Source organism: Archocentrus centrarchus, chromosome 15 (assembly GCF_007364275.1).
Source record: "Archocentrus centrarchus isolate MPI-CPG fArcCen1 chromosome 15, fArcCen1, whole genome shotgun sequence".
NCBI lineage: Eukaryota > Metazoa > Chordata > Actinopteri > Cichliformes > Cichlidae > Archocentrus > Archocentrus centrarchus.
The window spans coordinates 11,007,408-11,032,189 of NC_044360.1; the positions used below are offsets into that span (position 1 = coordinate 11,007,408).

Sequence of the window (24,782 nt, forward strand, 5' to 3'; positions counted from 1 at the left end):
AAAAACTCCCTTTTAACAGGAAGAAACCTTCAGCAGAACCAGGCTCAGGGAGGGGCTGCTGGGGGGTTCACATAATGCACTGTTTCTTTTCATTCACCTTATTTACTTTGTTTATACTCCTCTCTGCATTTAATCATTAATTGATATTAATCTCTGGCTCTCTTCCACAGCATGTCTTTCTCTCCCCTCAGCCCAACCGGTTGTGACAGATGACTACCCCTCCCTGAGCCTGGTTCTGCTGGAGGTTTCTTCCTGTTAAAAGGGAGTTTTTCCTTCCCACTGTCGCCAAGTGCTTGCTCATAGTAGGTCGTTTTGATTGTTGGGTTTTCTCTGTATTATTGTAGGGTCTTTACCCACAATACAAAGCGCCTTGAGGCGACTGTTTGTTGTAATCTGGCTCTATATAAATAAAACTGGATTGAATTTAATTGAATCTGCCGTGACCGGTTGGGGCTGAGGGGAGAGCGACAGGACAGGACAGAAGACATGCTGTAAAAGAGAAACAGAGATTAATAATAATTAATGATTAAATACAGAGTGGAATATAAACATAGTAAATAAGGTGAATGACAAGAAACAGAGCATTATGGGAACCCCCCAGCAGCCTAGGCCTATAGCAGCATAACTAAGGGGTGGTTCAGGGTCACCTGATCCAGCCCTAACTATAAGCTTTAAGCCTAATCTTAAAAATAGAGAGGGTGTCTGTCTCCCGAATCCAAGCTGGGAGCTGGTTACACAGAAGAGGGGCCTGAAAGCTGAAGGCTCTGCCTTGTATGTGAGAGAAGGATTTTAAATTCTATTCTAGATTTAACAGAGAGCCAATGAAGAGAAGCCGATATGGGAGAAATCTGCTCTCTCTTTCTAGTCCCTGTCAGTACTCTAGCTGCAGCATTTTGGTTCAGCTGAAGGCTTTTCAGGGAGCTTTTAGGACATTGAATTACAATAGTCCACCCTAGAAGTAATAAATGCATGAATTAGCTTTTCAGCATCACTCTGAGAAAGGATGTTTCTAATTTAAGAAATATTGCGCAAATGCAAAAAAGCGGTCCTACATATTTGTTTAATATGTGCATTGAAGGACATATCCTGGTCAAAAATGACTCCAAGATTTCTCACAGTGTTACTGGAGGCCAAAGTAATGCCATCCAGATTAATTATCTGGTTAGACACCATGCTTCTAAGATTTGTGGGGCCGAGTACAAGAATTTCAGTTTTATCTGAATTTAGAAGCATGAAATTAGAGGTCATCCAGGCCTTAATGTCTTTAAGACATTCCTGCAGTTTAACTAATTGATGTGTGTCATCTGGCTTCATTGATAGATAAAGCTGAGTATCATCTGCATAACAATGAAAATGTATGCAATGCTTTCTAATAATACTACCTAAGGGAAGCATGTATAATGTATAATTCAAATAAACCGTTCCTCTGCAGATGATCAGTTAGCTGTTTTACAACTACTCTTTCAAGAATATTTGAGAGAAAAGGAAGGTTGGAGATTGGCCTATAATTAGCTAAGACAGCTGGGTCAAGTGATGGCTTTTTAAGTAGAGGTTTAATTACAGCCACCTTGAAGGCCTGTGGTACATAGCCAACTAATAAAGACAGATTGATCATTTTTAATATTGAAACATCAATAATTGGAAATACTTCTTTGAACAGTCTAGTAGGAATGAGATCTAATAAACATGTTGCTGGTTTGGAGGAAGTAACTATTGAAGTTAACTCTGAAAGATCAATTGGAGCGAAAGAGTCTAAACAAATACCAGTTTTTGTTTTTGTGAGATAAAATGTTGACAGTATCAGTTTCCCACTTTGAAGCATGATGTGAACCGAGGAAGCTTTACTGGTTGGTGATTTATTCAGAGTTGAAGTTTTCTTTTTTTAAACCTTTATTTTACCAGGTAAAATGTTTGAGAACCAGTTCTCATTTTACAAACATGACAAAGATAAAGGGTGGCTGTAGTTCAGGAGGTAGAGCAGGTCACTTACTGATCGGAAGGTCAGCGGTTTGATTCCTGGCTGCTCCGGGCTGCATACCAAAGCATTCTTGGGCAAGATACTGAACCCCAAGTTGCTCTCCAACGCAAGCGTTAGTATGAATTTGTGTGAATGTTAGACAGTAAGCACTTAGCTTAGTTACTCATAGACGTGCTTGTATGAATGGGTAAATGTAAACATGTCGTATAAGTGCTTTCAGTGCTCAGACAGAGTAGAAAAGCACTATATAAGAACTAGTCCATTTACCATCATGGTCTCTTTAATATCCTGCAGGAACACACCATCTGATCAGGGTTGTGATTTGCTGGATCATTATCTGTTCATTAGGCAATGACCCAAACACAGCTCCAGTAAAGCTCTCTGACCAAGAAGCAGAGTGATGGAGTGCTCTGTCAAACTAGCATGCCTCCAAAAATCACACAACATAAACCCAGTTCAGATGGTCTGGGATGAGTTTTACTGCAGGAAATGCAGCCAGCAAGTGTGCAGCATATGTGGAAATCCCCTCGAGACTGTTAGAAATCCACTACCTCATGGTTTTTGTCAAAGCAAAAGGTGGCTGCTTTAAAGTATTGTTAATATAAAACACATTTGGTTTGAGGTATTTTTACTTTATTTTTCTATTATTTTATAGTTCTGATTTCTTGTAGCAAAAAAAGAAAACCTATTGCATGAGAAGGTGCTGTGGCAGGTACTTTTGTGTTACTTACTGAGTTTGTCATCACTCCCTGTTTCATTCATTCATTTTTAATTACCATAAGATACCCTTTCATGTGGCATCATGGGGATATTACTGTGTGATATGACTAATTAACACAGATATTTCAAAATCAGTCACAGAGTGGCATCACACTGCAGGTGGCACATCAAAATGAGTGAGGAGTCTTCAGTCAATATAAAATGCTCATTCAGTAATGGCTAACGTAATAGACTTTTACTACAGGGTAATCTGATAATATCCACTGAATGTAGGAAAAGGGGTATGTTTGATGCTCTCCACCAATGCCATTGGACTAGTTAATTTTACAGTGCTCTACACCATTGGATGAGAGCATTGCTAGGACCAGTTGGAATATAAATGTTATTGCATGTGTACTTAAGTGTTTCTCTGTTATGTGACTTATTCACCACTATGGTGACTTATTCACCACTATGTTTTGTATACAAAATATATTTTGATGTATTCATTCATGTGCACTATTAAACAAATTAAGTATGATTCTAAATTTTATTTAAGTAAAAACTAAATTTCCTTCCACTTTCCACACTGATAAACTGTTTTATTTGTTGATTACATTACATATTGATAATCTTAAGCTGCAAAGTTGTAGCTAGTAGTTATATTTGAGCTTGTCAAATAAATGTAGTAGGGTTAAACTGCAGTGTTTATTCCTATATGCAAAAAATAAATCAATAATGAAAAATTATAATGGAATAGTGTAGCAGAATTTCCATCATTAGCTCTAAAAAGGTGTCGTAGTTTCAGCAAAGTAGGACTCAGAGAAAGTCAGGAAGTTAAACAAAAAACAAAAAAGCAAAAAAACAAAAACTGATCTTTTATTAGGTAGTAAGCCAAAGTTTAAAAACGAAGCAAAATCCACTGAGGCAGTGATGCAACAAAACTAGAATATGCAAGGCAAGAAAACAGACACACTGACAATGAGCACAGGAGACACAGGGCTTTAAATATGCTGAGGGATAAGGAGCACAAAGAGACAAAGGACTACCAAAATGTAGACTGCAATGGGGTGGCTGTAGTTCAGGAGGTAGCATAGAAGGTCGGTGGTTCGATTCCTGGGTGTTCCTGTTATGCCAAGGGATCTTTGGGCAGGATACTGAACCCCAAGTTGCTCTCCTATGTGTTCACTGGAGTGAAATGAGATGATTGGTATAGCCGACACACGAAGGCGTGTCTGTTCTCGAGCTTAGGGGACAACGTGGGGAAAGCACCACAACCTTCACTGACTCCAGTAAGGTAAGACTTTACACTGTAGATAATGAGCTGCCGTGTGACTTGACTTAACGTAACTCTCAGTCGTTTTTTGTTTTTTTTTTTTAAATCTTTATCGTCAGTTATTCCTACAGAAAGGCAGTTTGAAATTGGCGCAAGACTCCGCGTAAAAAGGCGCGTTTTCGGAGAAAATAATATCACAGTTAGTTGTATCGGATGCTGGTTTGTTGTGATGTTGGGTTCATGTTGCAAATCCGTGGTTTGTTTTTATACCTTAAACGAGTTCTGGGAGGCGGAAAAATTGAGACAACGTTATAATTTACAGGAGCATGTGCGAGCACATGGCTGTGTGTGTCTACCGGTGACATCACGGATGATACATCTAGACGTCATTGTTCAGACATTTGTAAATCCTGTCCTCGTGTTTTATATGCGACGTCAGACGATAGAAACAAATAAAATGCGGGGACTCTTTTCCCTCCTGGGTCCTCACTCTTTGTTGTGGTCACACCCCCCCCCCCCCCCCCCCCCCCTTTTCAGGGTCAAACATATTGGTCCCTCATGTTTTTCCACGTCTTCAAATTCCTCGACCATTCCAATAGTTTCAACATCTCTCTGCAGGATATTGGCTGACATTTGTGAGTCCTTACTTTGGTGCTATGATTATTCCTTATATTGAGATGATGATTGTTATTCTTTCACTGATAAAACTAAGCGAAAAAGTAGTCGTTATTGACAGTGCTGAGCAGGCCAGTCACGCTAGATTTCCCCCTGAAACATAACTCACCAGTTACAGAGCATTATGGGAACCCCCCAGCAGCCTAGGCCTATAGCAGCATAACTAAGGGGTGGTTCAGGGTCACCTGATCCAGCCCTAACTATAAGCTTTAAGCCTAATCTTAAAAATAGAGAGGGTGTCTGTCTCCCAAATCCAAGCTGGGAGCTGGTTACACAGAAGAGGGGCCTGAAAGCTGAAGGCTCTGCCTTGTATGTGAGGAGAAGGATTTTAAATTCTATTCTAGATTTAACAGAGAGCCAATGAAGAGAAGCCAATATGGGAGAAATCTGCTCTCTCTTTCTAGTCCCTGTCAGTACTCTAGCTGCAGCATTTTGGTTCAGCTGAAGGCTTTTCAGGGAGCTTTTAGGACATTGAATTACAATAGTCCACCCTAGAAGTAATAAATGCATGAATTAGCTTTTCAGCATCACTCTGAGAAAGGATGTTTCTAATTTAAGAAATATTGCGCAAATGCAAAAAAGCGGTCCTACATATTTGTTTAATATGTGCATTGAAGGACATATCCTGGTCAAAAATGACTCCAAGATTTCTCACAGTGTTACTGGAGGCCAAAGTAATGCCATCCAGATTAATTATCTGGTTAGACACCATGCTTCTAAGATTTGTGGGGCCAAGTACAAGAATTTCAGTTTTATCTGAATTTAGAAGCAGGAAATTAGAGGTCATCCAGGCCTTAATGTCTTTAAGACATTCCTGCAGTTTAACTAATTGATGTGTGTCATCTGGCTTCATTGATAGATAAAGCTGAGTATCATCTGCATAACAATGAAAATGTATGCAATGCTTTCTAATAATACTACCTAAGGGAAGCATGTATAATGTATAATTCAAATAAACCGTTCCTCTGCAGATGATCAGTTAGCTGTTTTACAACTACTCTTTCAAGAATATTTGAGAGAAAAGGAAGGTTGGAGATTGGCCTATAATTAGCTAAGACAGCTGGGTCAAGTGATGGCTTTTTAAGTAGAGGTTTAATTACAGCCACCTTGAAGGCCTGTGGTACATAACCAACTAATAAAGACAGATTGATCATTTTTAATATTGAAACATCAATAATTGGAAATACTTCTTTGAACAGTCTAGTAGGAATGAGATCTAATAAACATGTTGCTGGTTTGGAGGAAGTAACTATTGAAGTTAACTCTGAAAGATCAATTGGAGCGAAAGAGTCTAAACAAATACCAGTTTTTGTTTTTGTGAGATAAAATGTTGACAGTATCAGTTTCCCACTTTGAAGCATGATGTGAACCGAGGAAGCTTTACTGGTTGGTGATTTATTCAGAGTTGAAGTTTTCTTTTTTTAAACCTTTATTTTACCAGGTAAAATGTTTGAGAACCAGTTCTCATTTTACAAACATGACAAAGATAAAGGGTGGCTGTAGTTCAGGAGGTAGAGCAGGTCACTTACTGATCGGAAGGTCAGCGGTTTGATTCCTGGCTGCTCCGGGCTGCATACCAAAGCATTCTTGGGCAAGATACTGAACCCCAAGTTGCTCTCCAACGCAAGCGTTAGTATGAATTTGTGTGAATGTTAGACAGTAAGCACTTAGCTTAGTTACTCATAGACGTGCTTGTATGAATGGGTAAATGTAAACATGTCGTATAAGTGCTTTCAGTGCTCAGACAGAGTAGAAAAGCACTATATAAGAACTAGTCCATTTACCATCATGGTCTCTTTAATATCCTGCAGGAACACACCATCTGATCAGGGTTGTGATTTGCTGGATCATTATCTGTTCATTAGGCAATGACCCAAACACAGCTCCAGTAAAGCTCTCTGACCAAGAAGCAGAGTGATGGAGTGCTCTGTCAAACTAGCATGCCTCCAAAAATCACACAACATAAACCCAGTTCAGATGGTCTGGGATGAGTTTTACTGCAGGAAATGCAGCCAGCAAGTGTGCAGCATATGTGGAAATCCCCTCGAGACTGTTAGAAATCCACTACCTCATGGTTTTTGTCAAAGCAAAAGGTGGCTGCTTTAAAGTATTGTTAATATAAAACACATTTGGTTTGAGGTATTTTTACTTTATTTTTCTATTATTTTATAGTTCTGATTTCTTGTAGCAAAAAAAGAAAACCTATTGCATGAGAAGGTGCTGTGGCAGGTACTTTTGTGTTACTTACTGAGTTTGTCATCACTCCCTGTTTCATTCATTCATTTTTAATTACCATAAGATACCCTTTCATGTGGCATGAAAGGGTATCTTCAGGGTCAAACATATTGGTCCCTCATGTTTTTCCACGTCTTCAAATTCCTCGACCATTCCAATAGTTTCAACATCTCTCTGCAGGATATTGGCTGACATTTGTGAGTCCTTACTTTGGTGCTATGATTATTCCTTATATTGAGATGATGATTGTTATTCTTTCACTGATAAAACTAAGCGAAAAAGTAGTCGTTATTGACAGTGCTGAGCAGGCCAGTCACGCTAGATTTCCCCCTGAAACATAACTCACCAGTTACAGGACCTTGGAGTAGAAAAGATTAAATAAAAGACCTCATTCAAATCTTAAGTGTATCATTTAGAACCTGAAACTAAGAGTGGGGTTTAAACAGGGAGTTTACATCCTGTGGGGTGCTTCCCCTTGCTGTTTTGTGATTTATAGGGGGTAGTTCTGTTGCAGTTTCTCACTCTCTTACTGAATGATAGTGTCTTTCCTGGCCTAGCTCCCATGTTACACATGTCTGCGTCTATTTGTGACTGCTGACCCTGAAGCAAGGAGAAGAGCGCACCAGAATGGCAACTTTGTTTTTCCACTGAACAGCTGATGGTGCTGTGAACAACCACTGGGTGCCTAGTAAGAGTGGGAGTCAAGTTTCCCCCACCTGTTCCCCCAGTTTTAACCGGTGTCACTGATTTTTGCAGAATAAAGCATAGCTCTTTTTTTTTTTTTTTTTTTTTTTTTTTTTTTTTTTGGCTAATGTGAAGGAAATCATCAGGCTGAACTGACTCTTCAGGAGGAACTACAGCCTTATATTTCAACCCATCAGTGCTGACTGTAGTGCGGTCATGGAGCTGCTGTCATCCAAACCACCTGAACCAACTAAAAAGGCAGGCAGCTGGAGAAGGGCTTTGTTCCTGCTCTGTCAGATTGGCGCGAAAGGATTTGGAGTGTAGAGGCCAGGTCACAGTGAAGACAATAGATTTGGAGACCTTTGAACCCTTCTTCTTTTGTTGTAAATGAGATTTCTTTTTAAATTCTAAAGGGTTTATAATCCTGCTGCTCTCAGTATCTCAATAAAGTCTCTCTTCTTTTCTCTGAGCTGTTTGACAAAGCGAATAATGATTCCCAGGTTTAGAGAGCAGTTTGAGTCACTAGACTGCTTTTTTATATAACATAACTTTTCAGTAGTGTTTTTTGCTTCCTGGTACAATATGTGCTTCCTTTTTTTTTATTTATTTATTTATTTTTTTTATCCTCCTGCGCAAAATAAAGCAAGTGGATATTGTCATGCTGTCTGTCAGGTTTTCTTACCTTTTCAAATTAATGTAATTATGAGTAACAAGCCAGGTTCAGTTGGATTGCCACTCCCAGCTTCAGTGAAGTCATTGTTGTTAGGTTTGTTTTCATTCCTTTTATTGATATGTGATTCTTTGTGTATCCGTTACCAACGTCTGCGGGGTGCGCTTTGTCTGACCGTAAATACCGAAATGCCCTCTTTGTACATGAGGGAGTGGTGAGGTATCTGGCCACTTCTCAGGATCTTTCTGTTTCCTGAAAGGAGCTGTGACTGTGATTGTTTTTTGGGTCACAAGAAATTAGTCACTGGCTGACGTGAAATGCCTGTACAGGCAAGCTGCCTGAAGAGACATCCACCAACTGTGATGCTGGCTTAGCATCAAATCACAATGTCCACGTGATGGAAAATTATAAAATGTTTATGGTGCATAAATTTGCTGCCAGGCAAGTGGCTACAAATACTGCCAGATCCACAGCATGTTTATGCATGTGAATCTATACTGAGTTAAGGATGATGTAAAAGTCTTTAGCCATCCTTCAAATCTTTATAATTAGCTAGGAAAATAGGAAATTGATGCATTTGATTTCCTAAAATGTGTAACAAACATGGTTACAAAGTCCCTAAAGACACAATTTAGACTCATCCAGCAGGCACGGGTAATATAACTACACTTTATCAAATGGACTGTTGCGATTTCTGTCTTTATTCATTACTCTTGGTTTGCATAAAACCTATGGTGAGTGGTTACCCACTCTTGATGAGCATTGGCAAGACGGCTACTTCCTTATTTACTCTGTGTTAATACACTGATGGTCAGTACAGCTACACACTTAAAGCTTTGAGAAACTGCACTGTGAACATAAATGAACATAGAATGAGACACTCTGAAAGGTAAATTATGCATTATGCATGCTCTAACATCCATAATTGCAAACCCAAAACTTCCCCAACAGGCCCACTCTGGACACTACAGTATTAATGGACAAGTGCAGAGTGTAGCAGACACACACAATAGAAATATGTACTTTTAAGTAATTAAGTCTCTGTAGTCTCAGTCATCCAGTTCGTGGTAGTCTCTGGAGCTTGAAAATGGTGACTGGACATCTTGAAGTTTAAGAGACTTTTTCAGTTCTAAAGAGTTCTGAAAGTTCTTTAGAACTTGTGCAGAGACTTCTGCTCATTATTCTCTCTTCTTTATTCAAAAAATGTGACCAGACATCTTAATGTGGTGTTGGCAGTGACTTTTTACCTCCTGGGTACCCCCCCCCCCCCCCCAGGTGCAAACATATTTGTTCCTCTAGTTTTTCCAGCTCTTTGTAGATTCCTGCACATCCATTTCGATTGTTTCAGCAGTCTCCCACCAGGAATTTGCTGAAATTGATTACTATGATTATTATTCCTTATATTGGGAGGAGGAATCGACCACATTTAACAGGCCAATCACATTCCTTGCAGGCTGGGTTGCCCCGACATGTAGTTGCATATCTCTAGAAATTCCTCTTATTTTTCTTCAAATATCTCAGGCTGTTCTTAGAGATCATTTCACAAGGAGACATTTTTTTTTTTTTTTTTTTTTTTATTATAGGTTATTATTTTATGGTTTTACAGGTCTGGGTGAATATATCAGTGACTTAGTTAAACCATTTAATGGGTATTTTATTTGGGTTTATATTGCTAGTTATTCACTAACACTCCTCCACCTTAGTGGTACACACCCATATCATTTAATGGCATACACTTACATTACCTGCTGTTCCTTTCGAGGCTGCAAGGTGACTTTTACTTTTATTGCTACATTTAGGTGCCTCGGCTTGCTGGTTTCACAGTTTAAAACAGAAATGATCCCAAAATTGTGATTTTTGGTGCTCTTTTCACAGCGTGAAAGTGTGTCTGCAAATCTATCATTTGGAAACCTTTAAAATCTCAACCTAGATATATTAGAGCACATTATTTTTATATATATATATATATATATATATATATATATATATATATATATATTTGAAGTTAAGGGGGGTCAAAAATTTTGTGTGATTGTGTTCATGACATGTCTGTACAAGATTGTTCATATAAAAATGTGCAGCATCTCAGCAGTCATGCTAAAAGAAATAGCACCATCAGATCCATTTCCTCTGGTTAATTCCTAGAAAAACATTTCAGTTCCAGTCCAGTAGCAGTCTTATATTACTCTGGGAAAATTGCTGTTACTTGAAAAACGTTTGGCTTCCAGTAGCACTGGGAAATGACCTCGAGGCGTTTGTTCTTTATTCACCTCCTCATATGACCAGCATCAAACTATTCTGTGACTCTGCCTAGGGATAAAGGCGTCCCTGTTAAAGAGGTACACTGGTGAGAGAAATGAACTCCTGTCCTTTCATTCATGGGTACTATAGCTCTGGTGTAAGTGGCAGTTTAAATAAATCACTTCAGTAACTTCTTCCTCTGGGATTTGGTTGACGTTATATTTGTGATGAGCGTGTCAGTTCATGCACAAAATAAAATGGGTCTTATGGTATTTAAAATTAAAATATACTCATTTCTTTAAAATTTATACCGTTTTGTAAAATTCTTGTAGTTTGTACATATTTACATATTGCTTATATATATATATATTTAAACTGAATTAATATGATACAAATGGAGAATAAAATGGTTTGTCATTTTCATTAAGTATAAAATCAGTTAAATACAGAATGACAAGCCCACTTTAATATAGTGAAATATCCCAAATTCCTTTAATGTTAGAGCTCTGAGAAGAGGAGTTGCAAAGAAAAAAGTGTCAGTGTGGTGTGACCAGGCCAAGTTTTTCACTTAAATTCTTGGGCTAGTCTGAATTGCCCTAGTTCTCCTAGAGGAGGAAACAACGAATTACCACCACTGCTGTTAAATCTTTGTTAATTGGAGTGCTGATTGTTGGAATTGGCCATCGTTGCGAGGGCAGCCAATGAAAGTGTTAAAGTGTACCACTCTACAGACTGCAAAGTGCCTGTGTGAGTGAGTGAGTGCATGTTTGTTTGTTGGGCACCATTTCCGCACCAGGCAGCTTATGCCAATTGGCTTGTTTTGATGGCACGTTAGTTTGAGAGAGGCATACTTTACAGGAATCTGGGGCAAGGCAAAGCCGGTGAGTTTTAAGCTAGTTGTGGTGTATGGCTATAATTGAAGGTCAGCTTCACCGAGCTGCTCTGGGAGATTGACATTTGGCATGACAAAGAGTTAGAAGACAGGAGTTTAAAGTACTAATTTGGCGGCATGTTTCGCAAAAGCTATTCAAGAGAAAGAAGTTTAGTCTTGGGTTCGTTCTTACTTCTGTATGGCCGCAGCTGGTTGGGCGCTGTGTGAAACCGGTGTCGATGTCAGATCAGTGGTTTTGGAAAGTTACAAAAATGTTGAGTCATTTTGACATTTAAAAAGTGTGAGACTGCAGGATAGCCAAAGCCTCAGACAAAATGTTCTCTTGTGAATCTATACATCTGTTTTGTTAGCTGCTCATCCATATTTTCAAATGCTGCTGAAATGTGTGGCACCTTGTGGCTTTAACATTGATTTTAACATTAAGGATGGTCTGCTGTCCCTCTAACAAGCCATATAGACCTTGATTACTGACAGTAGTTTCTTAGATTGTGCTCATTCAGTACCATGTAGTTACAATGCATAATATTTAATTAGCTAACCTGTGTACACCCTTTTCATATAGAGGACTCGCTGTCCTCACTCATAGCACACTCATGCCCAGCCAGATTTACCATGTGAGTCATCATGTCTTTGAACAGCACTAGAATTTCTAGTGCACTTTGGAGAGGTTGCCAACAGCAGTTGATTCAACTGTGGCTAAATCAAATTGTATACTAGTATGTTTACTTGGTGCAATTCTGTTGATAGTTTTGGTTAATTTTAAAGTATTTAAAACTTTAAGATTTAAAGTTAACCCTGTTTTTGTTTGTCGTATAAAATGTGATTACGCTGACATTGCACTTTTTTGACCTTTTTATGCTGCTCAGATTGTTCATAGAACAGTTATGTTTTGTATGCCTGACTCTGAGAAAGAAGAGCTTTTATGTTAACAGGCACTCTTTGTTTGCTCATCAACTTCAGACATTCATATATGTGATAAGGCGGTGGCAGTCTATTTATGACTGTACTGTTTCTGAGGACTTTCTAGTTCAATAAATTTACTTGTGAAAGCATATTATCCTTTTCTCCACATGCTTATTTGTCTGTGCACATCTCATGCACTCTCTCTTGACTAAAGGAAGGAGACTGGAATATGTATTAAATATTCTGGATATTGCAGAATTTTCAACAATTAAGACATGTTAGCAGTATCCTTTCTTGTGGCCTTCACCGTGACATACTGTTATTTGGCTCATCAGTGCCACCTGAGCTCATGAGAGAAGGGAGAGTCTGCTGAAGTTGCAGTAAATGTCACAATCCTCTCTGCTAATGTTACAAATGCAGTCATGTGATCTTAATTTCTTGATTCTCTGTTACTCTAATGCTCAAACAATGTAATATTTAGAAGTAGCAAGCATTGAAGGCTAGGCTATTTCTATTTCTAACAGCTTATTGGCCCATTATGGTCACTACATTAGTTGTGTTGTGTGCAAACCATGACATCACTGTACTCTTCTGGGGCAGTGTTAATTTTGTTGAAAAACTATTTTTGTCATAGTTTTCGTTATTGACCCTATTTTCATGACAAAAACGAGACGATACCTAAATAAAACCTACCTAAAAGGATAAAAACGATAACAAAATTAATTGGCACTTTCATCAACGAATGAAAACGAGACAAAAATGCTTGGCGGGGATGACATCCAATCAGAACTTATTTAATTTTGGAAAGGCAGGGACGAGTTAGAAAAACATCCAATCAGAACTGATTTAATTTTGTGACAGGGCGGGACAAATTAGGAAAACATCCAATCAACGTACAGTTGCACAAATTTGATCTAAATGCGGGAAGGCCATGCTAGCCTGTGATTTGCTGTTACTTCTGATAGAACTCATTTACATAGACAATGTCAGCAGGGAGAAAGAGAAGAGCCGATGTATGGACACATTTCTCCTTTGACGTTGTGACAAGCATTCAAGCATTAATAATATTCCATAACTTTTAATAAATGTTTAATTTTGTGTAAGTGTGTATAATGACTAATTCAAGGGAACTGAAGAAAAGCATTTACATTTTACACCCTTTATATTTTAGTTGACTGAATTGACTGTAGATTTAGTCGACTAGATTCTTATGCTAATTAGTCGACTAAAACTAGACTAAAACTAAAACTATTTAGATGACTAAATTATGACTAAAACTAAATTACATTTTTGTCAAAAGACTATGACTAAAACTAAATCAAAATTTGCTGTCAAAATTAACATTGTTCTGGAGAGAGATCTCAGATGTCGTTGCTGAAATCTGCTGGAGCCAGTCTCCCAGTCTGGGGACACTCCCCCACGTATTCTGATTACCATGGGGACCACTGTTGCCTTCACCTTCCACATCTTTTCTATCTCTTCTCTCAGGCCTTGGTATTACTCAAGCTTCTAGGGTTCCTTCTTCCTGATGCTGCCATCACTTGGTATTGTTAGATCTATCACCGCAACCATGATTGGTACCTCTGTACTGTCTTTGTCCAGCTATTGGTAGGATTTTTCAATATCAGCCACTTCTTCTGTCTGTTGGCGGTATATGCCATGCTTGGGCCTACCTGAGGTATTCACTAAGCATATGATCAGTTGTGGCCATCTTTCTGATTTACTCATGGATCTTTGTTGTTTCATCCTGAATAGTGGTTCTGACACTCACTAGTCTTCCGCCTTTTCCCTTGCACTTAGGGTCCTGAGCTGTATCTTAGCTGCTTGCCCTTCTGGACAGAGATCTCGGATGTCGTTCCTGTAATCTGCTGGAGCCATTCTTCCAGTTTTGCGGTTACTGCCTCAAGTGTTCCAATTACCTTGGGACCACTGTTCACCTTCTACAGCCTCTCTAGCTTTTCTCTCAGCCCATGGTATTTATCGAGCGTCTTGTGTTCCTTCTTCTTGATCATACTGTCGCTTGGTATTGCAACGTCTATCACTATGGCTTTCTTCCTCTACTTATCTACCACTACGATGTCTGGTTGGTTAGCCGTCACAATTTTGTCTGTCTGTATCTGGAAGTCCCATAGGATCTTAGCTTGGTCATTCTCCACCACCTATGGGGGGCGCATCCCATTTTGACCTCGGGACTTCCAGGTCATACTCGGCACTGATGTTCTTGTATACTATGCCAGCCACTTGGTTATCGTGTTCCATGTAGTATCTTTCACCCTACTTTTATATGCTGGATTGTCTCAGGGGCATCTCTTCACAGCCTGCATTTTGGATCTTGCCTTGTGTGGTAGACGCCAGCCTCTATTGATCTTGTGCTCAGAGCTTGTTACTGTGCTGCCTTGATTAGTACCTCTGTGCTGTCTTTCAGCCCAGTGAGGTTCTTGCTCTTCCCATTCAGCTGACTCTTCAGGACTTGCCTTACTCTCTGCAGGTACTTGGCGGTTGGCGCTTTCCTAGCAGCCTCTTCGTGGTTCCCATTTGCCTGTGGGATTCCAAGGTACTTGTCGCTGTCTTCAGTGTCTGCAACGTTGCCTTCTGGTAGTGCAATCCCCTCAGTTCTGACTACCTTCACTTTCTTTGTCACCATCCGACTACACTTCTCCATTGTGAATGACATTCCAGTGTCATTGCTGTAGATCCTAGTGGTGTGGATCAGTGAATCGATGTCTCATTCACGCCTGGCGTACAGCTTGATGTCATCCATATAGAGGAGGTGGCTGATGTTTGCTCCATTCCGTCGGTATCCGTAGCCGGTCTTGTTAATGGTTTATATTTATATGACAAATCTGTGTTCCAGATATTGCTTATCTGTCTTTCTGATTACAAATAATTGATATTTAGACAACCTAAACTTTGCTTTGTGTTGTTTAGCTTGATTTGATGCCAAATTGCTTTGTGCTTTTAAAGGAGGAAATGTCTTCTAGTAAAGAATTTCTGTTTGGAGATGGTGTCACACAGTTATCTGAGCACATGTCTTCCATCAGATTTGGAGCAGAAAGATTTGAAATGAGGAGAGCGAGGACACATAGTTCTGCATAAGTCAAGAGAGTCAACGAGAACAAAATGAAATGGGATGAGGAGGTGATAGATGTGTATATGAGAGAGCAGGGCAAGAAACTGAGCTTGATTAAAAAGAGCTGCTGAGGAGGAAAAGCTGGTGAAATGAGGTGAGAAATTACCAGATAGTAGGACACATGGGGTAAATGGAAGGATAAAAATAGGATAAAATGGGGACATATGGGTATATAGATTAGAAAAATGGGCTCAAACAGAGGGGACGCTCAGTGGATTAATTTAATTAAAAAAACGTGCCTCACTTCATTTTTGTTTGCTCAATTATTTAAAGCTAGTAATCTGTATGAAAAGAGTATCACGTGCTTCAAATTAAATGTAAAATGTGTAGGAAGAGCTGGGTCCGGGAGAACACGATGCTCGAGGTAGAGGAAAGAGGGAGGGATGGACACTGAGACGCAAACGGGGCTGGTCACAAGACATTTGGGTGTCAGCCCACTAAACATCTGTATAGTACAAGTGAGGCATGCAGAGCTTGTTCAGCCCTTGTGTGATCGGGTCAGTGGAAAGCAGGAGCCTCTCTGTGCTTGAACTCTTCTGAGTAAGTTTCTTTGCATTTGTTCCTTTTTAAAAAAAAAAAAAAAAAAAAAATCATATTTAAGAGGAATAGTGTGCTCTGAAATGATGCATGTTTCTTTAGATCTTCAGAACTTTGTGGCAAGATGTCTCTGGCTGATTGTTGCTTAAATGTTAAACTGCTCTTTGAGGTTAGTTTGTGTTGCTCTGTAATGACTAAGGGATTATTCATATTGTATAAATGAGGAAACTGGATTCAGTTTTATCTAAATTTCTGTATCGATCAGATTTTTATGCTTGGAAACAACAACAGCAACAAAAAAGCTGTTCAAACTGTAAAAATGTTGCCATGTGGAGTAGGTAAAGACTAGTAGTGGAGACCAGCTGGTCCAAACTGAAACCAAAGCGACTCCAAAAAATGGAGAAGCAGCCTAATAAGATAACAGCTCAGTGCCTCTTCTAGTTAGTGCCCTAGTTGGGAGTGGGTAGCTGCTATGGCCTGCTTGTGCCAGCTTGTTCTGACCTCCTCCTGGCAGAAGCTCCAATTGTTTCTTTTATAAATAGCTCATCCTACTCTGGGTTTGTAAAGCAATTCATTTACAGCAGTAGTTTAACCAATGTGTAAATAAAGTTACCAGTGGAACAAAAACACTTTTAAACACTTGTTATCATAGGCTGTGCATTTCTTCCAAAACACATCACAAACCTTCGAGTACAGTTGAGCGGAGATGTGAGAAATGCAAACATTTTAAAGAGGTAAAAACGATCCAGTGTAAAAGAAAGTGGAGGATATTAGGGTATCCACAATGCAGCTCTCTCGCTGTTAAATATGTAAATACAAAAAGAAAGTGATGGTTGCTGATAACAATCTGTGCTTTCATGCTTAAACGTTTTTACTTCTCTAAACTTTTATTTCTTATCTGTGTATTGCAGACGTACTGGTGCAATAATCCAAAACTGAACACGAGCCTCCAGTATTCTAACAAGAATCATGACGGCCATCAACGCACCTCGGGACAAGTAAGAGGAGCTGCTTTTAAAGAAATTAAACTGTCTTTGTTAAATTATAGAGACAAGGACCGCTCAGCATTAATATTTTCTGTTTATTATGTTTAGGCTGAGATTTGGTTTGGAGTCTGAATGTATAAATTGTTGGAATTTGTTTGTTGACACGAACATGAATGACTTGACTGATGTGCCTTCATGTGAATTTCCTTTTCCTCCTTTCCCAGATACAATGCAGTATGGATCATTTTCTTCATCCTGGGCTTGGGAACCCTCTTACCGTGGAATTTCTTCATGACGGCAACAATGGTAAAGTACAACTGTAATCTTTTAATTGTGAGGACGTCTGCAGGTGAATGCGGTTTATCTCTGGTTTAGGAGACAGAAGGAAGTCAAAAGAAGATCCCTAGTGGTCTTTTGTGGTTAACAAGTAGTTAAATTAAAGGTTAAGCTTCACTTAGAGCAAGGTTGACAAAACAGACTGATTTGCCTTTCCAAAAAAAAAAAATATCCAGGTGGATTTCTCTGAGTGGTGTAGTTTCCCTAATCCCAGCCATTCTTCCTGAGCTTTAAGGGGCGAAAAATCTTTGCTTTTAATGCTTTAATGTCTCATGAGAGGTCATCTGGACCCTAAAACGAAATTCTTGTTAAAGTACAAATAGGTTTTATGGTTTATTTTACTGAAAACCACTTTAAGTAAGATCCTCTCTAATGTCATGAAACAAAGATTCCAGCCTTTTTCATGAAACGTCAAAAGTAAAGCAGTGAGGAGTGTTTTGCTTTAGTATTCACTGGAAGCCATAATTTTAATTTAAATTAAAAGATTCATTGCACAGCCCTGTTTGATACCATCAGCAAACTTTTGTTTATTTTCCCTACAAAAATCATATTAATTCAGTTTAGTTTGGCTCCATATTTTTACCTTCAGTTTTTGCAGCAGTCCCACAATAAATCCGACACCCATGAGGCAGAAACTCTTCTTAGTCTTTGTAAACCCTAATCAACAGATGGTTCCTGAAATGCTGCAGGAAAAGTTTAGTTTGTGTTGTGACTGTCTGCAAATTACATTCATGTGACACAACCCTGTGACTCCATAGTAGTGCTGATTTACAGGAGAACCATTGTGGTAAGTGTGTCTTTTCTTCAGTACTTCACCAGCAGACTGAAGGACCCGCCCACTGAGCTGTCCTCCAATTGGACGGCTAACGTGACGGCTGGAGAACATCGCAGTGTGCTGGAGTCCAAGTTTAACAACGTGATGACACTGTGTGCCATGGTGCCTCTGCTCATTTTCACCTGTCTCAACTCCTTCATACACCAGAGGTATCTAACTACCCCCAGGCTAATAAAAAGCTCTGTGTAAATTGTGGATGTGTTAAAGGGCAAACTATAAATATTTCTACTGAAGTGAGAAATCATCTGAGAGAACATGAGTCAGGATTAAACAGTCATAGCAATCATAACAGTTGCATTATAATTAAACAATAGCATTTACTTCTCAGTTTTAATTTTGTACATTTTATGTCTGTCCTCCTGCTGTGCCCTTTCCACTTCTTACCTGCTCTAAATGTGATTTGATTGGCTGAAGCCTGACATGAATCCCGCCATCGGTTCTCTTTCAGCCCCCCCCCCAAAAAAAACAAACAAAAACAAAACAAAAACAAAAAAGACCCAAAAACAACACACAACAAAATGTGAAAGTAATTTAAGAGGGTTTTTTTTCCCACATTTTCTCAGTCAGGCTTGAGCTTTTGTCTAATTTCTAATTATTCTCACTACTTGAAGTAATTTTATGGTAACTGTTTTTTTTTTTTGTTTGTTTGTTTTTTTAAATTAATACAGAAAAAATTGTGTACTTAAGACCTTATGTGCACAGTGTAAACTTTTCCTACCCTTACCCTTCTGTCACCCCATCCCACTGTAAGTAACATGATCCTGTTATGTGAGCTTATGTTTAGTGTGTTTGGTTTAATTAGAGTAGGATTGAGGAAATATCTCGGGTGGCCTTTGACCACAATGAACCCTTCTCCTGCAGAAGCTTACTCGGGAATGTTATTTATGGTCTCTACTTCATGCATCTTCTTTACCTCTTCCTGCTTATGATTCAGATTTTCTCTTCTTTGGTTCCCCTCCGTCTCTCTCTGTGTTTTCTCCCTCAGCAGTTTTACCACTTTTCTTCCTGATTTTTTTTTTTTTTTAATATCATTTCCATCTATTCCTGTTCTTTCAAAAAGAGAGAAAATTGACTTTGTGATTTTAAAAAAACAAAAAAAAACAAAAAAACTTTTTCACCAGAATTGACTCACTTGCACTTTTTTTTTTTGCAATTTTTTTGTTTCTTTGAAGAGCAATAACTTGGTCATGTTTACGTGCTTTCAGTATGGACTAATGTTCTTTTCAGATAGCGTGATCACTTGTGTAGAAACCAGTGTGATGGTTACTGGTGGGTTTTTAAATGTGCTTACTCCTTGGCAATTTCAGGATTCCTCAGAAATTGCGGATCTTGGGCAGCTTGACAGTCATCCTGGTGGTTTTTCTGCTGACAGCGGTGTTTGTCAAAGTGGATGTGGACCCTCTGCCCTTCTTCGTCCTTACTATGGTCAAAATTGTCTGCATCAACTGTGAGTGCCTAATGCTTAGAAATCGGTGGGAAAACAATAGGAAGAAATGTAGAAAGGCGTACAAGATACAAAACATAACCACCCATCCTTAACTAGCCTGTTTGATAACAAGAGCAGCTTTAGACATTGGTTCTTTGAATGTGTGCATTGAGCTGGAGCATATAAACCTTTTGTTTATAAAATGACCAGAAATAACAGTAAAATGTAAGAACAAGAAGAAACTATGTATTTAACCCATTCCAAAAAAAAGTATAAAATATCATTTTAATAAATCAAAATTTAAATATGAAACAACAAGGAGCTTAAAAAGAATGCAGGTATTGTGGTATGAGGTGTTAAAGCTTATCTAAATCTGCACTTGTAGCACTGGAGTTGAAACAGATGTTAGAGGATGTGTTCAGCTGCATGTCCAGTAAGTGGTGCAGAATCTATTAAATTTCCACAGCCAGTCAATTACATGACCTCTTTGCAAGCTGATGGAGGAATCAAAAACCATATATTGATTCGAACTCACTTCAAACATTAACAACAGGGACAAATTCCCCCAGCAAGTAATAGATGCATTCCAACACCTAGTGCGGTCCCTCTACATTTCTTCTTACCGCTCAGATTAGTGTCCCTGTTCGCCCAAAAAACCCGAAGTGTGGCAGTCTCACTGCAGTAGTGCAACACCCACAATCCCCATGATGATTGCTCGATCGTTTCCTCTATAGTTCCTTTGCATTATTGCCAACTTTGTGACTTTGTTGCTATATTTAGAGAGTTTTCAGACCTCTCTAGCAACTTTTTTCAATTCAAAAAAGTGACTAGCGACAAATCTAGCGACTTTTTCAGGTGTTTTTGGAGACTGCATGTGAAAGCACCAGTTGCTGTGCAGTTACTGTTGTCAGCGAGCAACGATGACTTTTTGTCAGAATTCTGAGATTGTCAGAAATCTGTCCACCATTTTCTCTTTCAGTGGCCTTAATCCTCTTTCCGTAGGGAGGAAACGCACACACTCCACTCTGCGTCCACACTTCAAATGAATCGTGTGTAAAGCTGCTGCTTATCCCTCCCTGGCTTACAAAGTGAGATATAAATGTTTCTTCATAGTCACAGTTGCACTAAAATAAATCACTGGTTAAATGGAGTTTTTTTGAACTTTAGTTTAATTTCATAAAGTTCATTTGAAGTTCTAAACATATTTGGGATGTTTGGAGTGCAGAGATAAACTTTTTGTCTCTCTGACGATGTTCTCTCTTCTAGAGCCTCAGTTACAACTATAATTACAACTGAAGATTCTTCATTGCCAAGAGTGTAATATGAAAAAAAGCACGGGTAGACTTGTGAAAACTTGGCTTTAGAAGACTTTAAAAAAATAAAGTAGTCATTACACTACTCAACTCAAATTACTCAAATCACATACCAAGGAGCCCAAAGAAACATTTCCATGTTGAAGTCATATAATTGATTATTTCCAACATCTCCTCCCTCCAAAATCATCTTCATCGACCGTGTTGAGAAAATTCACACACAGAGACATGCATTCATGTCCTCATAGCAAAACACAGGCTGCAGTCTCACAGTATTTGTTTGCTTACAATGAGTCACAGAGCAGCAGGAATAAGCTCTCACCCCCTTCTGTATCCCCAGTGGGCTAGTCCTGACCTCCAGGACCGCATGTGGAACAGCCCATCATGTTTGGTTTAGAGGGGAGGACGTGATGACCTTAAGGCTTTGATATTTGTGTCAGCAAATTCCTCTCAGTTTCACATGTTTCAAGTCTAATGCAAATATTAACTTCTTTGTAACATGTTGTAACACATTTAGTGTGGTGAGAATTTGTCTGAAAAGTCTTGACTGGCAAAAACTTTGCTAAAGAGAGACAATTAAAATGACAGAAAAGTTATGACAGAAAAGTATTTTTAAGTTAACACTTAAAAATACTTGGATCTGTGATAGGTGTTATTTCTCTCACTTTTTTATCGATCCTTTCTGTGTGGCTGTGGATCAGTTTCTTTGTGTTTCAGAGTCAGAGTGACTCTGTACAGTAATTCCTAAAATGCGTTTTTTTTTTTTTTCTCTCTCTCCTTTTCTTTCTTTTCTCATCCATTGCCAGCGTTCGGGGCAGTTTTCCAGGGCAGTCTGTTTGGGCTGGCAGGGATTCTACCTGCCTCGTACACCACTCCCATCATGAGTGGGCAGGGACTGGCTGGCACCTTCGCTGCTTTCTCCATGATCTGCGCACTGGCCTGTATGTCTCACACAAACTACAAATCAGCTCTGTGATTAGACAATATACAGGTGTGATCCCTTATAGTCAGGAAAAGTTCTGACCCTCCTCAGGATTGGCTTACTTTTTATGTGCAATAACGTTTGTATATTAAATGAAGCCATGCTAAATTTTATCTTCATATTGTGAATATGACCATATTAGAATTTTTTATTCTTTTTTTTAAACCAATTGAATCACAGCTAGAAGTTGAACTTAGTATCAAAATGCAGGTAAAGACATCTTTCATATGTTGTAACATATCTCACATGGAGTTACTGCATTTGTAACTTACCCTAAATGCCCTTTTGAAGTTTATTCCACTGAATGGTCCAAAAATAAACAGGGGAAAAACCCATCCCTAAATCCATTTCGGGCATCTAAGGGCCGGACCACCAGGGCCACTGCCACAAAATGCCAGACCTGTACGGCTCCTCCTGCAGGTGGTGGGCCCACAGGAGGATGGACCCATGTGGCTTAAGTTCTAGCTGGGCCCCATTTGCCATTAAGTTCAGCTGTCAGGTGCTCGCCAATGAGGCCAGGGCTCCCAGGTGTGGCCCCTCCCGTATCCCTGCTCCAGGTGAGCTTACTTAGTCCCTGGATTTCCTCTTCATAAGGGTCATCACACATTCTCTGGCCCCTCACCCAGGAACAGTTTGCCTTGGGTTACTTTACCAGGGGCAGTTTGTCCCAGACATCATGCTCTTCTTACGATAAGGTGGTTATTCACAGAGTGAAGCAGTGGTTCATCCAGGTTACCAATACTTGTTTCTGTTATCTATGTGAGAGACATTCAATTGGTGCAGTTTTGCTATTGAAACTATGCTCTATCCCAATATATTGATGCTCAGAGCTGGTTTAGAAAACACCATTCTGAAGAAAAACAAGATTTTGGCTTCAGGCTGTGATGTTTAGAGTGTGAGTAAAATTGATTTGGTTGCAGTTTTTAAACTATTCAATGCGTTTTTTTTTTTTTTTTTCCAGCCCTGAAAATGTAATATGGCTGTGTCCTGTGCTTCAGAGGTTATGAAGGCTGGAAAAAATTAGGTGAAATTTAAAAGCACAAAATTTCAGCCGACCCCTGTGTACTTCAGGGACTTGTAATTCTAAACATTTTCATAGCAGGGAGGTGACATTTTTCTATGGCTTCATAAAATATACTTAAGTTATTAGAGAAATAAACCAGCTGATTCTGAGGGGATTAGGTGGGAGGCGCAGACTGATTGTTCTTGAAGTTCCCCAGTAACAACATAACACACTAATGAGTCTGTGTCATTGTCTTCAGCTGGATCAGAATTGCAGGACAGCGCTTTTGGTTACTTTATCACAGCCTGTATTGTGATTCTTCTGGCTATAATGTCCTACCTCGCGCTTCCCAGGATGGTAAGACTACAGTCTATAAATGTAACCTTTTCCCCAGATTTTTCTCCTTTCTCTGTTTTTTTTTTTTTTTTTTTTTTTTTTTTTTCTTTTCTTATAAACACAATTTATTTGTTTTACATCTACTGCCAAATGTATCACATTTAAATTTCTTTAGAAAACACTTGCAAGCTTACGTGAAATGTCTTGAGTAATAGGAAACACATGGCAGGGAAAATTTACAGCTTATCAGGGAACATGTTGTTCATCCTCGTCCTTCTGGCTCAGTGGAATCAGCTCATTATGGTTGCTGTTTTTAACAGGAGTTCTTCCAGTACTACATGGAGACTAGTAGAGCCACACCATCAGCTGATGAGGAGAACAAGATGGACTTACTAAAAAAAGGTACATAAAGGATTCTCACAGGCCGGCTTATTTATATTAAAAAATAAAAATAAAAAAATGAAAGCATGAAACTGTGGATGTGTCTTTATGATGTGTGCAAAAAAAAAAAGCAGCACAATTTATGAACAGTGAAAACCACACAGATGTTTTTCACTGTGAAGTCACAACAGATTTTTGCATCTCACATGCTGCAGATGCAGAAAGTGTAACATTGGTGTAACTCAGGCTGTACAAATACTCAGGAACTGACATCACACGAAGAGTTTCAAAGTTACACGTGTCTGCGCCCCACTTTAAATTCTCAGTTCAGTTTTCCTTGAATGCATCTGCAGCATGAATCTGATCTCTTGGATGTTGCATTAATACTAGAAATTTCTCTTTTTTTTTTTTCCATGTCAGGGTGGTTTTACTGCATCCGTGTTTCATCGTTTTTAACAAAACGAAATTTAAACTGATCCAGAATCTCAAAAAACTGCAGATTGTATATAAACCTGTTTTCAATAAATGCAATTTGGAGCTCATGTTTGCTGTTAGCTTAAACATTATTGTGAGCTTTGCTATCAGCTGCACATATGGTGAAACTGCATGATTAGCATTGTAGTGAGTGGACGGCGCTACAGGCATCCACGGTGGAGGCGGATTCCTGTAGTGCTGTTGATTTTGGAGAATATAAATGCGAAGACATGTTGTTTCAAGAGTGCTTACTCAGTTGGTTTTGGTCTGAAGGTTTTTGCTTCAGTTTATGTTTGGCTGAACCTGATGGACCAGTGTAATATTGTAGCGAGTAGGAGTGCCTAATGGGAACCCTGTGTCATATAACATATAACAATGGGAATCTTGTATGTGCACCCACTCAAACATGGTAATGATGCTCCAAGCTCCAGGTGCTGCTTGACCAATGAAATGATGGAGAGCTTTTTTTCTTTTCTTTTCTTTTTCTCCCCAGAAAGTGTAGCTGAAAAGCGACCGGTGGTGAATTTGATGGAGGATGAAACCAAACCCACCGTGTCTGTGTTTAACATTTTTAGACAGGTGAGACACTTAATACTGGATTTGTTACCATCTAAACGTTTGCAATATTTAAATTCACTTGGTAGATTTTTAAAGCAAACAGCAGTCCTCAATGTTTTTCTTTCAGTCATAAATGCTGTATATTCAGTTACAGAAATTTCTATCACGTTAACCAATTAAAACTGAAGCTATGCAGCCAGCCATCCCATCACAAGTCAGATATTATGTGCTC

General features: G+C 39.0%; 1 protein-coding gene across 5 annotated transcripts in view; it reads left to right on the forward strand.

Moving 5' to 3' along the window:
* LOC115793184 (equilibrative nucleoside transporter 1-like) overlaps positions 1-24,782 on the forward strand; it is a 44,940-nt gene that overhangs the window by 13,293 nt on the left and 6,865 nt on the right. For 2 of the 5 annotated variants that reach the window (XM_030748046.1, XM_030748043.1), the window contains exons 2-9: positions 16,832-16,918; positions 17,131-17,212; positions 18,051-18,226; positions 19,385-19,524; positions 21,623-21,757; positions 23,061-23,158; positions 23,458-23,539; positions 24,486-24,571. In XM_030748046.1, coding sequence (XP_030603906.1) covers positions 16,890-16,918; positions 17,131-17,212; positions 18,051-18,226; positions 19,385-19,524; positions 21,623-21,757; positions 23,061-23,158; positions 23,458-23,539; positions 24,486-24,571 — 828 coding nt within the window. In that variant the 5' untranslated portion in view covers positions 16,832-16,889. Of the gene's footprint in view, positions 1-265; positions 303-3,656; positions 3,975-15,773; positions 15,924-16,831; positions 16,919-17,130; positions 17,213-18,050; positions 18,227-19,384; positions 19,525-21,622; positions 21,758-23,060; positions 23,159-23,457; positions 23,540-24,485; positions 24,572-24,782 lie in introns of those variants that run through there. The other 3 variants (XM_030748045.1, XM_030748044.1, XM_030748042.1) reach the window with 3 other exon arrangements.